This window comes from Spermophilus citellus (assembly GCF_964194105.1).
Source record: "Spermophilus citellus genome assembly, chromosome: 3".
Taxonomy (NCBI): Eukaryota; Metazoa; Chordata; class Mammalia; order Rodentia; family Sciuridae; genus Spermophilus; species Spermophilus citellus.
In genome coordinates, this window is record NC_138184.1 from 145,335,365 (window position 1) to 145,349,484 (window position 14,120).

At 35.7% G+C, this 14,120-nt stretch overlaps 1 protein-coding gene across 2 annotated transcripts in view; it reads left to right on the plus strand.

The window, feature by feature from the left end:
- The window catches only part of SKAP2 (src kinase associated phosphoprotein 2), a 184,064-nt gene that overhangs the window by 156,095 nt on the left and 13,849 nt on the right, over positions 1–14,120 (plus strand). For both annotated transcript variants that reach the window (XM_081285685.1, XM_081285686.1), the window contains exons 10-11: positions 5,676–5,753; positions 11,144–11,256. In XM_081285685.1, coding sequence (XP_081141811.1) covers positions 5,676–5,753; positions 11,144–11,256 — 191 coding nt within the window. The remainder of the gene's footprint in view (positions 1–5,675; positions 5,754–11,143; positions 11,257–14,120) is intronic.

Below are 14,120 nucleotides of genomic sequence, written 5' to 3' on the forward strand. Positions count from 1 at the left end.
GACATGTTTTTCTTATTGAAATTAAATAAAAAGGAAAATAAACTGGCTGGTCTAGAAATAATTCTTTTTGAATTATGAGTTGTATTCGAAATCTTTACAAAATATTCAGTACTATGTGCTGGTGTTGGGGCTGTTGAGTATGTACTGAGCTAGAGGTGGAGAAAGAGCTAGAACAGGAAGGAGCAGGCAGCCTGTTTTTTCTCCTCAGCTGCAATTGTGTTTCTAGAGCAGCACTAAAAAGATTGTTTCATATACAATGCCCACCTATGTGAAAACGTTTTCCAACTCCAGAAACATGACTTTGTTTATATAAAATTTTGGAAAATAATCCACCTATAAAGTAAAGATGTATATATCTTTATATAGAAAAACATGTCTAAAGTGGAGATGGTAAAGGTGAGTCTTTCTACAAACCAATAACTGAAAATAGTTCACCAACGTTTCAGAGCAATGGGTTATCCTTCACATTTCAACAGGGGTTCAGGCTCTGGGTGCTGCAAGTAAGATGTTCCTGAGCTGATGTAACAGACAGCACAAGGGAACTGAAGACACAAAGGGCTGGTCCTGATGGTACAATGCAAAAGAAGGGAGTAATGCTGGGAGGCTTTACACAAATGGACAAATAATACCTCATCCCTCTTCTCTCTCTCTCTCTCTCTCTCTCTCTCTCTCTCTCTCTCTCTCTCTCTCTCTTTTGCAATGCTAGGGAATCAAACACAAGGCTTCATGTATACCAGGCAAGTGCTCTTCCACTGAGCTACATTCCCAGTCCTTAAATTGAACATTTTAAGGAAAATCAAGGGAAAAGACACTTTGGCTCAGAGTTAGGGCTTAGTAACAGGCCTGAGGTTTAAATGCTGGCTCACATACTCTGAGTCTGTGAACCTGGGCAAGTTATTCAAGCTCTATAAATTTCATTTCTTGAATTCATAAAACGATGAGGATAAAAGTGCCTATTACTATCTCATAGAATTGTTATGGGGATGTTGTTATATAATGAATACAAGTGCAGATAATATGATATTTTAAGTAATAAATATTAATCATTCTTAAGAAAAATATGTAATTGCATAATCAGATGAAGGCCCGGCAGGTAGTAATCTAAACTCAAACTTCATTTCACAGCATGATTTCTTATTGTATCTATGTCTTTTATAATACGTTGGAACTCAGTAAAGCTGTTTTCTAAAGGTGTTTGTGAGAAAGGTAAAGGTTTTCTTAGGTTGCCTCCTCTTCTTCTTGAAGTGCTCATCACATATCCTGCCTTAATATTAACAGTGTCCTCAGCTTTTCTCACCCAGTGTCACCTAAACATGTCATTTACTTATCCCACTTCTTTTTGTTCATTTATCCTAAAAATAAGAATAATAGTAAGTCAGAAACAGCCGTTTTGTTAAAAAAAATGCATAGCTAGACAGATCTGTGATCCTTATTAGGGTAATAATCCATCTGTTATGGAACTGGACCAATTTGTAAATTAAATTGATTAATCTAAAAGGGGGGAAAAAAGGTCTTAACTTTTCCCACAGTAAGCATTTTCTCAAATGGATTTTCCTAAAAAGATTTGGAAAAATTTGATTATCTGTTTTGCTTCCTCCTTTTGCTAAACCCAGAAAGAAGGCCAAGTATCTATTAAAAAGAGAAGTGGGTTGCATTTATCCTTTAGGATTCTATAAGGCCTGATTGCTCTTGGAAGTTCTATATTTTCTACATGGTGTAATGTTAAAACCTTTTGATAACTACCAGAGCATTTCTACTCCTCACAGATTAGTATATACATTACCATGTTTGAATTATTTTCTGCACTTAGTTCACTTTACTGTTATTTTCATCTTGTCTGATCACAAAAATTCTCTTGATGATTCTCCTAACAATGTGTGATTGGAATAATAACTTCACATGTTGAAGAGTTTTGTGCTGCAGCTGAGAGGCATGTAAATACAAGCTGCTTATTTGCAAGAAGCTTCCAGATTTGCAATATGATTGCTATGGAAACCACATAATGAAAACCTTATAACCATCTGTGTGGTTTGATGGATTTTACTGCATAGCTGAGCTGTTTTTGTTTACTGTTATTAAAATGTTGAATGGAATATATTAACCCATGAACATTGACTATTTGAGGTATTAATTAGTATTGTATAATGACATCGTGTCTCCACACCAAAATAAAATGTGCTTAACAATAAACCTAAATGAAACAACATGTGAGAGTATATGTTTCTAACACATTGTGAAGGTGATTATTGCCTAGAATTCTGGTCACTTGTTCATATATATTTTTTAGTGGCTTGAGGAGCTTTGCTCTGCTGATAAATGAATATGTTAGGATTTATTTTCATGACTTTTGAATTTATTGGTTCACTCAGTATTTAGTGAACATCTCCTTTGTGCCAGGTTCTCATTGAGATTCAGTATGAGTTTTCCCCCCAAGATTTAAAAATACACACCAAATTTGATTTTATTGTATTTTATCTGGAAGTTGCTTATATTGTTAGCCCAAGATAAAATGAGTTGCTTGAATATTATTAAGAAAAAATGATGTATAAAATGCAGAATACTTTTGCTGAAAAGGTATAATTACTAGGTTTGACATGGAAAAAGGAAATGTTTTTAGTCTGCACCTTATGCTCTAAAATGCTGCTTATTAAAGAACATCTCAAATGAACTTCAGCTTGGATACTTTACAATGAATATTGATGCTTAAGTAAATATTATTAATATCATGCTGATAATTTAGGAATATATTTCTTAGGGACAGAGCTCTCTGACACCAATAATACAATCTTTAGCATACATTATAATTTCTTAAATTTAAAAAAATTTATATTTGATGGAGCTTTATTTTATTCACTTACTTATATGCAGTACTGAGAATCAAACCCAGTGCCTCACACATGCTAGGCAAGCGCCCTACCCCTGAGCCACAACGCCAGCCCTAATTGCTTAAATTTTAATAAAAATAAATTTGTAATGATATTTTAAACAAATTCATTGCTAACTTTTTCAAGCAACAGAGCTTTCTTCTTTAATTGTTATAATTAATTTTTCTGATATTTGGAGCTGAATTTCTGATATTTGGAGAATGTTGTTTACTATATTGTTGCAGTTATAGCTTTTGTCTAAGGGCAAATGTCCTTACCTCTTTTTATATTTATTCTTATTATTGGATTTGTGACCAGATTGGAAAGGGAGTGAGTTCTAGGGATAAACAAAGTGTAAAAAGTAAGTAGAACTTTCTACTTCACCTTTTAAAAAATAAACTATCTGTAAAGTGAGTAGGTTGGACTGACTGTAAATGTCCCTTCTACTTTTAAAGTTTATGTGAAAGTACCCTATTAAACCATTTGTGACAACTAGTGTTTGAAGTTTGGCATAAGTGAGGTAACTGTTCTTAAAGAGAAAAATACCATATTAAATTGCCACCATTAGGTTCAACAATATGGGTAAAGCATCAAATATTTCCATCTGTTTCTTGTATTGGAGCTTTTATTATTTTGTTTGAACTGAATTACATAAACTCAAAACAGTTTTATTTGTCTTGTAAGCACAGTAACTCTCAAGCTTGATTTAAATATGATTTTGATTCATCACCACTTAAACTCTCCAGGAGACACCTAAGTATACATCTGCAGTCCTGACTTCTCTACCACACGTTACAGTTGCCCTTGGACATTCCCTGTGGGAAGCTCACCAGCACGTTAAATCCCTCCTGTCAAAACCAAACTGCTGTGTTCCCCCACCACAGCAGATTGTCTTGGGTCTTCTCTTTTTAGGAATGACATGTCCCGCAACTCAGTCAGCTTAGCTCAGAGCCCAAGTCATCCACAGTTGTTCTATTTTCTGCCTCTCTTCCACACTCAGGCAGGAAGGCACAAAGCTTATCGATTCTGGTTCCTCTACCTCTCAAAACCATCTCCTTCTGATTTTTTTTTCCTTCTGCCTCTGCAGTTCAGGACTTCCTTCCCCTTTATCTAGATGCTCCCCCCCACCCCCGCTCCTCCAGGCTGTCTGACACAATGAGTTCAAATGATCATTTCTGAAGCAGAGTTTCAGTCCTGGCCCGTGTCTGCTCCAGAACCTTCTAGGGTTCTCACTACCCACCAAATCGTAGTCCAAAGTCTTTTAACTAGGTATTCAGGGACCCTCAATAACTAGTCCAAACCAGTAGCATCTCCTCCCATTGTGTGCTCTCCCTTCATTCCCACATTATTTAGTCACTGAATGTGTCTGTGCCTTGTTCTTTTAAGTTCATGGCTTTCTCTGGGTGTGGTAGCCTTCTTTTCGTCTCTCCTTATTTAAATTCTCTCTACCCCACAGGCCTTCTTGGCATTCCCCAGTTTGGAGGTTTCTCCTCTGCACCCCTTCAGTGCTGGTGTGTACTATTTGTCAGGTTTAGGTTCCTTTAGCCCACTTTCATTTATATTCTGTCTTCTGTCCCCTTGAAGTGGTCAGCTTCCTGAAGGCGGGAGTTTATTACCCTTGTCTCCTCAGCAAATGCCCCTCTTTACTGCTAGTTAATACTCAGTGAAAATTGAACAATTGATCTCTATAAACTCATTTCTATAAACTGATTGGCAGTTTATAGAAATTTGGTTTATTTAATAGTCTTGCTAACTATATTATGTATATTGCATATTTTTCCTTAAAGTTTTGGATTTTTCTTGAAATTATGATTTTTTATGAATCCAGTTTTTCTCTGGCATACCTTTTATTCCTAAGTCCTGTCCTAAGTATTTCTAAGTTATGTGTAAATCCTTAGATGGGGAAAGTGGTAATGTAATAGATATATTTTTAATATAAAAGAATTGACTATTTTGATTATGTTTGAAGTAATGCTTTGGTTCTGAATAGTTCGATTCTGTTGTTTAGTGTTAGATTATTGAATGAGAAAAGGAAGGAAGGAATGTGATGGACAATGTGGAAAGAGTATAGACTACAGCACTGATTATAGGTAGGATATAGAACATGGACTTTAGAATCCCGATCTTAAGTTTGAATAACAAACTTTAGAAGTTACATCACTGTTTGAATCTCAATTTACTCATCTGTAGAATGAGGATTTAAAAACTATTCATCTACAAAATCTTATCTCCCATGATATATAACACATGGTAGGTGCTCGATATAATTTGGGGAGAATTAGTTGGAAAGATGAGGACCCTTCTGGTATCGTCCTGTGTAGATTAAGCCAGAAAACATATGAAAGTGTCTACTACTCAATAGATGCCTTACAGGCTACATGTATTGTATATCATGCATTTTCTCCTTGCTATATTGATATTTTAGGAACCATGATTTTATCAGTAATATTTCTGTCACACAGTATAATGTAGCTTGTCAGTATAATGCTGAATGTTATTTTATTGGATTTAAGATGGCTCCAGATGAATTTCTATTAGTATTTAAAACAAAATGTGCAGTGTATTAGTATATATCTTAAATTTTGTCAAGCCAATGTGGTAAACCTCAGTAAATCTGCTATTGAGAAATAATTGGCAGTTTATTTATTCCTTGTTAGATTATCGACAGAGGAATATGAATCTTGAGTGGTTTCATTTCTTTTTACAATAATAGTTACGTGTTATGAACTTTCGTTTTGCTCTAACAGTGGGGTGAGTTCTGTGTGGTTATCCCAGAGGAACCCCTTCAGTGTGCTGTTGTTTTTATTACAGAGGAGGAAGAGGACAACGCTTCTGTGAAAATGGAAGAACAAAGGAAGATGAGTCAGGAAAGTGTGCATCACACCTCAGGTAATGATTGTGCAGCTTCCTGGCAAAGCTTTTTTTTAATTTTTTTTATTTTTTAAGCCACTTTCTTGCTACTCTAAAGACATTTACACAGCTCCCAGAAGTTGGCTTGTTTGGTCTGGATATCTTACCGCTGATAAGCTGCTTAGTCCCATTTAGGATGCATGAAAACCACTTGAGAAGGATTTATAAAGTAAGCCAATTTATACAAGGTATTCCTTCCTGAATTACTTTGTAATGACTCAATTAGCTTTCATTTCTGCACAAAGGAGATTTAGTTGCATAAATTAGCTTATCATCATTGAGGAAGTGTCACTGCTAAAGGACAGTTTATAGATACAACATGCAGTTGCTGTCAAACCTATAAGAATGTAATATAGACATCTGTGTATACTTTGTGCTTGAGCAGAACAGACTTCTGCCATTCAGAGACTAACAGGGGACAACAAGTTGCCCAGGGGACTGGCAATGTAGACATCTCTGAAAAGGTCAACTTGACACAGGCTCTGACAATCGACCCACAGCTCTGTCTTCTTTGATAAAAATCAGATAAACTTAAGACCGCTAATTGATCTGCAGCCTGTTTAAATGTTGGCCATGCATATCTTCATTGCATATGATTAGCACAGAAAGCAAATGAATTGGGTAAGAAATGCCAGAGTCCAGTGACAGCAGCTTAAAAATTGGAAAAGGACACTGTTGGCCTGGAAGACTAGGAAGGATGTTCCCCTTATCCATTTCCACTTGGCACATGGCCCCAGGTACTAATTATGACTGAGGCTAGAAAAATAACTGCACATGCTGTATACGGAATCACATGATACGAACCACTTTTCTTGCTTGTTGTTATTTCCAAATAGCAAGAGATAAACCATATCTGTAGTGCAAGCATGAGGTTAGTTTTGATAAACCAGCAATTATTTTACATGGAAAGAAGAGAAGAACTGTCTTCTTATCAGGACTTTACACCTCTTCAGAGCCACATGTCAGCTGGGGCAAGGTCTGCCCTATCATCCCTCGGTCCTGCAAAGAGCTGGAGCTGGGGTCACCTTCCCCTCTCTGATATGTCCATACATCACTCTTTCAAGCTGTCAGAGGCAGGGTGGACAAGAAGTGTATGTTCAGGAAGTAGCTTTCCAGAGGCCTTCCTACTGTGACATGTGGAAAGGAAACAGAGGCCTGATTCCGGACCTGGACAGGAAGGCAGGAGCAGGTTGCTGCAAAAGCTTTTGGTTTGCTTTTTTCAGAAAGGAAGCAAGGACATAGTCATTAGATGTGAACACTCCCGTCCTGTAAAACACAGCTATAAAACACAGAGGCTTAGTGAAACCTTGAGTACTATGTTCAACAGTAACTTAAGTATATATGTTTTGGGTTATATATCGTGAGGCTTCTGCCAAAAGCATGTAGTTTTCTTTCTTTTAAATTTCAATACAGGAATAGAAGGTAGACACGTATAGATAGATACCCTTTACACAGATACAAATATTTTGGCTTAAAGCAATTGGATTTCTCAAAAAATGCAATTTTCAAGAAATTAAAAAGAAACACCCTTTAAAAGTTACTATCTCCCCATTTTTTGCCTTCAAAGGTAGAAAAAAATTACATTTTGCTCAAAGGAATGCAATAAGTAGAACTAGCTTTACATGCCATAGCTATAAAGTACTGCAATGATTCTTATCTTTAGTGACATGAAATTCTTTTCAAGCAACAGTTTTAATGCTTTTGCATAGCAGTGACCTTTGCTCATCCCTAGGCTGTCAAAGACTAGAAGCTTGTTTGCCATGCAGAGCAGTGAGTTGACAAGGGTATTACTATCTTGCTGAGCATCACATGACATGAACTTCTAACCTTACTCAAGAATGTTATATATTTTTCACATTGACTGATTTTACTTGGGAAAAAAAGACTGGTCTAATGTAAAATATGTAAGTAAACACAAAGATGATCTTATATTTTTTCAAGTTCCTTCGTGTTCAGATTTATATACACACACTTACACACACACACACACACACACACACACACACACAAAATCCCATTTGCTTATTTTTTTTAAAACGCTGTAAATTATTTCTAAAATAGTTTTCAAACCTATAACACCCAGGGAGAGATTCTTCATTATCTTATTATGCTATTTTTCATCCATTGTCATCATGTTTTTAAAATCTTGTCATCTGTGCAGAAGTATCTCCAATGTTTACATGTTTAGTTTATACAAACAATTCATAACAGTTCTGTTAGCTTTACCCAATGGTCTGTTTATGTATGTTTTTAAAAGCAGAAGCAAGTACATTGTTTAAATCCTTCACAAGCTGGCTAATTTATTTTTTGTTTCTTACTTTCTCTTTTAATCATCCATGCCTCTCAGGATAAGAAACATAATAAGGTGATTTTTTTTCCTTTGTAATTTTGACAATATAGATCATGATGTGAGTAGCATAAAAAAATTAATCCATGTAGTAAAAACAACTGAACAGAATTAACTTGTATTTTAGAATGTATGTTTATCATATTATGTTCTATTCTATAAAAATACATCTTACATGGGATTTTTCATTGTGAGGGTGAACGATGTTAACTTTTGTGAAGTACTGTGCTTTTTGTACTACATTTATACTTAATTTTTGTCCATGTATATTTAAGCACAATCAAAAATTTAAAAAGTAAACTAGAGAAGCTTGCTGTTTTCCAAAACCAGATAATTTCTAATATTTATGTCCATATTTCATATCAAGAATCTGAACATTATTTTCCTGAGGAGAAAGAGACTAAAAAACATATACTCGCTTAGCTGTGATATTTCTACTTTATAATTCGTATTGCATGCTGAAGCAGATAGGACAGTAAATTGTATGTATGTGTGACATAAACAGATTATTCTTTAGCAGAGCTCACATATGGGACACAGAAATGAGGTTGGTCTTTGGGTAACATCATCATCAAGATTATAGAAAGCACAGTTGAAAATGCATCTTTTCCCTAGTATTGCCAAATCGCTGGCTCCATCGCCTCTTTACAGCAGTGAGGTTTAATGAAATGCTCATGATGCACATCTAGGGAGAGATGCATCTTACACACGGTGGGGGTCTCTCTTCCCCTTGCCTGCTCCTGTAACTCCCATTAGTGTTAATGGGAGTTTCGCCAAGTGCATCGAGGGGAAGAGAGACCCCAAAGTGATAAGGATTATCACCATACACTTTTCTTTTCCTTCTTTCTTCCCCACCCCCTCTTGAAAATCTATTAAATGAAGAAACTATCATGAGCGAATCCGAAAAAGGAAAGAGCAGTGTGGACAGCTGGGGGATCCATTAGGACGTCACAGCTAAGCCAAAAACCTCTCCTCTAGCTTTTAGCCAAAGTTTTGTTTCTTCCACCTTTTTGGACCAAGCCTAAGACTGAGCAGCCTGGGGAACACACTGGAGCCTTGAGTGGGGAAACCAGTTATTTAGATCCTTTTACCTCCCAGCCAGTTGCTGTGGGGGAGGGCCTTGCATGTGAAATGATGTCATTCCCTTCTTTGCTCTAATTCCTTGACTTTTCAACTGACACTGACGGACTGCAAAGGGCGCAACATTTGACCCATTTAGCAGTTGATTTAATCTGACTAGAATGTTTCAACTTCTAAATCTCTATTTGTCTAAATAAGTGGTTTTTAAAGGAAATCAGTCACTTTATTATTAAGTGATTTTTTTTTTTTCTTAAAAGAAAGAAATGGACAATGTCTGGAGAGATCTGGCCAGTTGGAGTGCCCTCTAGTGTCCATTGATAGAATTTACTTAATATATGCTTTTGGGGGGAAATGTAATGAAGGGTGACCACAAGCATTGTTAGTTCTTGGTTGGATTCCCAGGCTTGTATACATCCCTGCTGGTATCAGTGATGAGTGCTCAAATACTAGTGTGGAAAAGCCAATAAGGTGCCTGTCTCTCTCTGTCTGCCTTCCTCTTTCCCTCCCTCCTCCCATTGTCCCTCTCTAGCTTGGAATTCTTAGAAAATGGGAAAGACATTTACTAGGGGGGTTTTGCTAAGTTGTATATTTTTCTAGTCCTTGTTTATTTTATTTCCTATATAAATGAAGAGTGACATCCTATAAATATTCCAACTCCATGTTATTCATATCCTCTTTTTTGGTTTTAGTAATTTTTAAGATAGTAAACGATTTTAAATTTTTCAAATAAAGTTAACACTTTGTATAAATCAGAAACCACATCTAATAGGATGAGCACCCTAATAGCATGCTAATGTGACTAGTTGTATAGGAATTGCCAGAAGCCTGCTGTTTGAGAGCCATAGAACAAAACTAAGATGACAACCCAGATCCAGCATGTGTCTCCACAGTTGTCCCCTCAGAATCCAAAGACGACATTCCAATGATGGCGGTTGTCAGCAAGTATGTGTTCTGCCTGGCTAGTGAATACATGGACATCTTATTGATATTACTTGCATTCTTTTTGCATTAACTCATCAAAACTCAATTATCATGAAATTAAAAACAGGAAGCAGTTCTCAGTGTAACAAAAGCATCCAGTGTATTTAACTCTGTGCTGTGTTTCAGGAGCCCCACATTGTATCAGTGACAAAGCATTTATTACCCGGTTTATTGTGGTATTACAGAGCGGAGAGCGCTAAATAATCAATCAGTTAATGGTCTGTATGGCAGTTTGAGCACATCACATCCATTGTGCTTATGCTAGTAGAAGGATGAGCTGATAACTCCAGTGTATGTTGCATGTTTATTCAGAGCCTAATGTCTTAAACTGGGGCTGACAAAAAATCTGGTGAAAAATGCAGCTTTAGCTTTGGCAGTTTCAAAGTTGCTGAAATGTTTTAAGACAACTTTGAGAGGCTTTGGGTACAAATATCCCCAAGGAAAAGAGCTGTAATTACGCTTATATTATTTGCAGCTTTAGGTTTTAGGATTTAAAAAAATAAAATTGAATCCCTAGTTTTGATTGCATTAGCTCTTTTGTTGTGGTTGTTAAAATATCCCAAACGCTGTGACATGGTTATTTCACCACGTGTTTGTCCCATCACCATGGGTATTGCTCATTATGAAGTATGGCACACTCTCTTCCAAACACATTATGGATGGGCTTAGGTTAATCATTTAAAGTAAGCAGGAAGCAACTTGTAGGTGATGTGTTGGTGAGAACATGCTGTCACCACAGGTTTTAAATGAAAGACAGAAAAAGGATAAAGGACATTAAAAATCTGAACTTTTTGAAAATGATCTTAATTAGATGATAGTAATAAAAAGTAAGATTCTTGTGTGTGTGTGTGTGTATAAAAATGTTTCTTTGACTCAGGATAGAATTTTTTAAGACTGTTTTGGTGGTCGGGGTGGACTTTTAATTTCTGTTGGTTTATACTCTCTACTTTCTTTTTCCTAGGTGATAAAAGCACTGATTACGCTAATTTTTACCAGGGTCTGTGGGACTGTACAGGAGCACTTTCTGATGAGTTGTCATTTAATCGTGGTGATGTGATTTACATTCTTAGCAAGGTAAGAAGTTACCCCAAATGACAACTGTAAAGGGGAAATACGCAGCTCGATTTACATGCATTTGGATTTACAACATGAGGGAAAAATGCCAATTGGAATTCTTCTAGGTCCTAGTTAACAATTGGGAGTTCACAATAATTAATTATTTTGTCAAGTGAAATATAATCAAATTTTAAACACAATCAGATAACAGGATTCAACTTAACAGTGTGTTTACCTATCACTTCAGCCTTTGGCTTCCATCCACCCACTGCCTTCTCCAGAACAATGTGCTTATGTGAAAGTTAACATTGGAAGGTATTAGGTTATTTATTATGTTTTTCTTTCCTCTTCCTTTTTATTCTTCTGTGTGCTTATTCTGATTTTGTCTGCCATTCACTACTGGAAACACTGTGTTTATAGAACAAGTTTTTCATCTTTATGTAAATACATTGGGTGTTCCGACAATTTAAAAGCAATGCTTTTCTATTCAGACAGGTTTAGGTAAATTTTTTTCTTAAGTTTAACATACTATATTTGTAAACATAGTGGCAAAGTACATTGCTGTGAACTCATCTTTAAATGTATAAGAATCTTTGTCTCTGCTTCTAAACTGGATTATTCAGGATCTGTCAGATGTAAAATCAAGGTTATATTTCTGAGCAGTATGAGGTGTGTGCTCTCTTCATTTTCATTTTTTTATTTCCCCTTTTATAGTATAGGGACTTTAAAAAAGTCTCTCTCTGTCTACTGTGTGAGGCTGTTTTAGAAACAAATGATAAGTGGAAACAATTTAAATATAAGTTGGGAAATGTTAAATAAATCATAAGTCTACGAGTTTAATGTAATTTCTTGATGAGAGAAATATTTGGACTTCTTAGAGAGATAATGTGACATGTTAGATGCAAAGGGAATTTGAAAACCAGGCCACACTGAATTTTAATACTAGATAACTGGTACCTAAAATCATCATACATACAATCATGGATTGTTAGATCATCTGTTCTTGGTTTTACAGATACGGGAACTTTGGTCAAGAAAGTGCCAGAGCCAGTACATGAACTTGTGCTTTTCCCTGTTCTCTTTCTTTCTGTCCCTGTCTCCCCACTTCATTTAATTTGAAACCATCACAAAGTACCTATAATATACTAGGATCCTTTCTAGGCACCAGGAATACAAAAGGAATAAGATATAAGCATTTGTAGGTTGTAGGAGCAAGAAATATTTAGTAGTAAGTAAATACAGACAGTTGTGTGAACCACTAGTTAAGGTGCAAAAAGCTAAGGCTTGTCACCTCTCTCAGTGTTTCCAGAAAGATGCTTTCAGTTCTTAGAAGCTATGGAAAGCCACATGCACATTACAACTCTTGATTAAGCCAGTTATTGAGCATTTAATTGTCCTGCATTAAAACAACAGCTTTTTTAGTCAATTATTTAATATAGAAATCAAAGTGATTAGTTTTAGTTCCTGTCAAGAAACTTTCTTAGACTCTTCTGAATTTACTTATCTTGCACAATTTCTTTAACTGATTTGGCTGCAATTGTGTCTAAAATTAAAAAGTTGATTAGATTCCATTTGAAATTTCAGATTATAGGGGAGCATGCCATATGGCCATTACATTCCTTTTGCAGATAAGAAACTTACAAAGCCGTTGTAGGTCTGCTCTTAAAACCTCTATGAATCATGTTATCATTATCCCAAAAGCCTGGACAGAGTACTAACTCCTAGGATAAACAAGCAGAGTTCCCATAGGCTTGCTTTATTTCTACCATTGCCTCAGAAAATCATTTTCTGTTAATGTGAAGTTAAAAGTATGGTTTATACTTCCAGGATGTTGGGGTCCTTAGTTCCTGTTCTCCCAAATCTGTTTTGTAGTGAGTGTAGTTTTATTTGTGAATCCTGATCAGAGAAGTAGTTAAGGGTGGTCCAGCTCATGGGAAGTGTTTATTTCCATCTAAAATTTTAAATGTTATTGTTTGGGAAAGAGCTGATCAAAAAACCTTGTGCTGTCAGATTTATAAGGCTTAAAATTCCACCATCATCATTTCACTGTGGTCTTCTAGAGGTAGGTATTTCAACTGGGGCTCATTTTAGTTTCTGAAGGAAGAGCTGAGAAAGAAGACATTGTCAGCCAGCATATTCTCACCGTAAATTGAATGATTGAATACCCATAGTCACCCAACTATGGACCTAGTAGAATCAACCAGCTAAATCTTGGTAATGGTGAAAAGAGCACATGGCTCTCTCTGCTAAGATTTGAGCATATTCTGAAACATTGATGGGTGTCTGCTCTATTAATAGTCTGGTTGTTTTGGAATTGAGTATATGTTTAGAAAATCCCTAGTAAGCTTTTATTAGTGTGGCCTTCTAGTTTTATCGAAGTGGAAATATGGGCTATAAGTTAACACCATAAATTCATTTAATATGTAAACTAGAACTACAATTTTAAATGTTTTGATATTATAAATTAAGAACTCAAGGCTTTTAGTGGAAGAGGGCAAAAATTGCTCAAAAAGGACTGGTTTCTAGATCAAAGTAGGGCCCATGTTATATACTGATAGGTTTTTTTAAAAGTACAATTAGTATAGAAATTGCTAGCATTATTATATGCCTAGAATGTTTAATCCTACTCAGAGTTCTATTTAGATTTCATGGTGATGATGAAATTTTGCCATTTTAATTTATTTTTTTACACCATCTAGTGGCTCAGAATGAGTGGTGCAGGTAATTGCAGCTAATGTGCACAATCAAAATGGTTTCATTAATTCAACTTTAAATCTAGCTATGGGTTATTACTTTCCTATCTGATGTCAATAAAGTATTAGCATTAATCATGAAAAATGTTGTTCATCATTTTGAATTAAATGTAGAAATTATATACATAA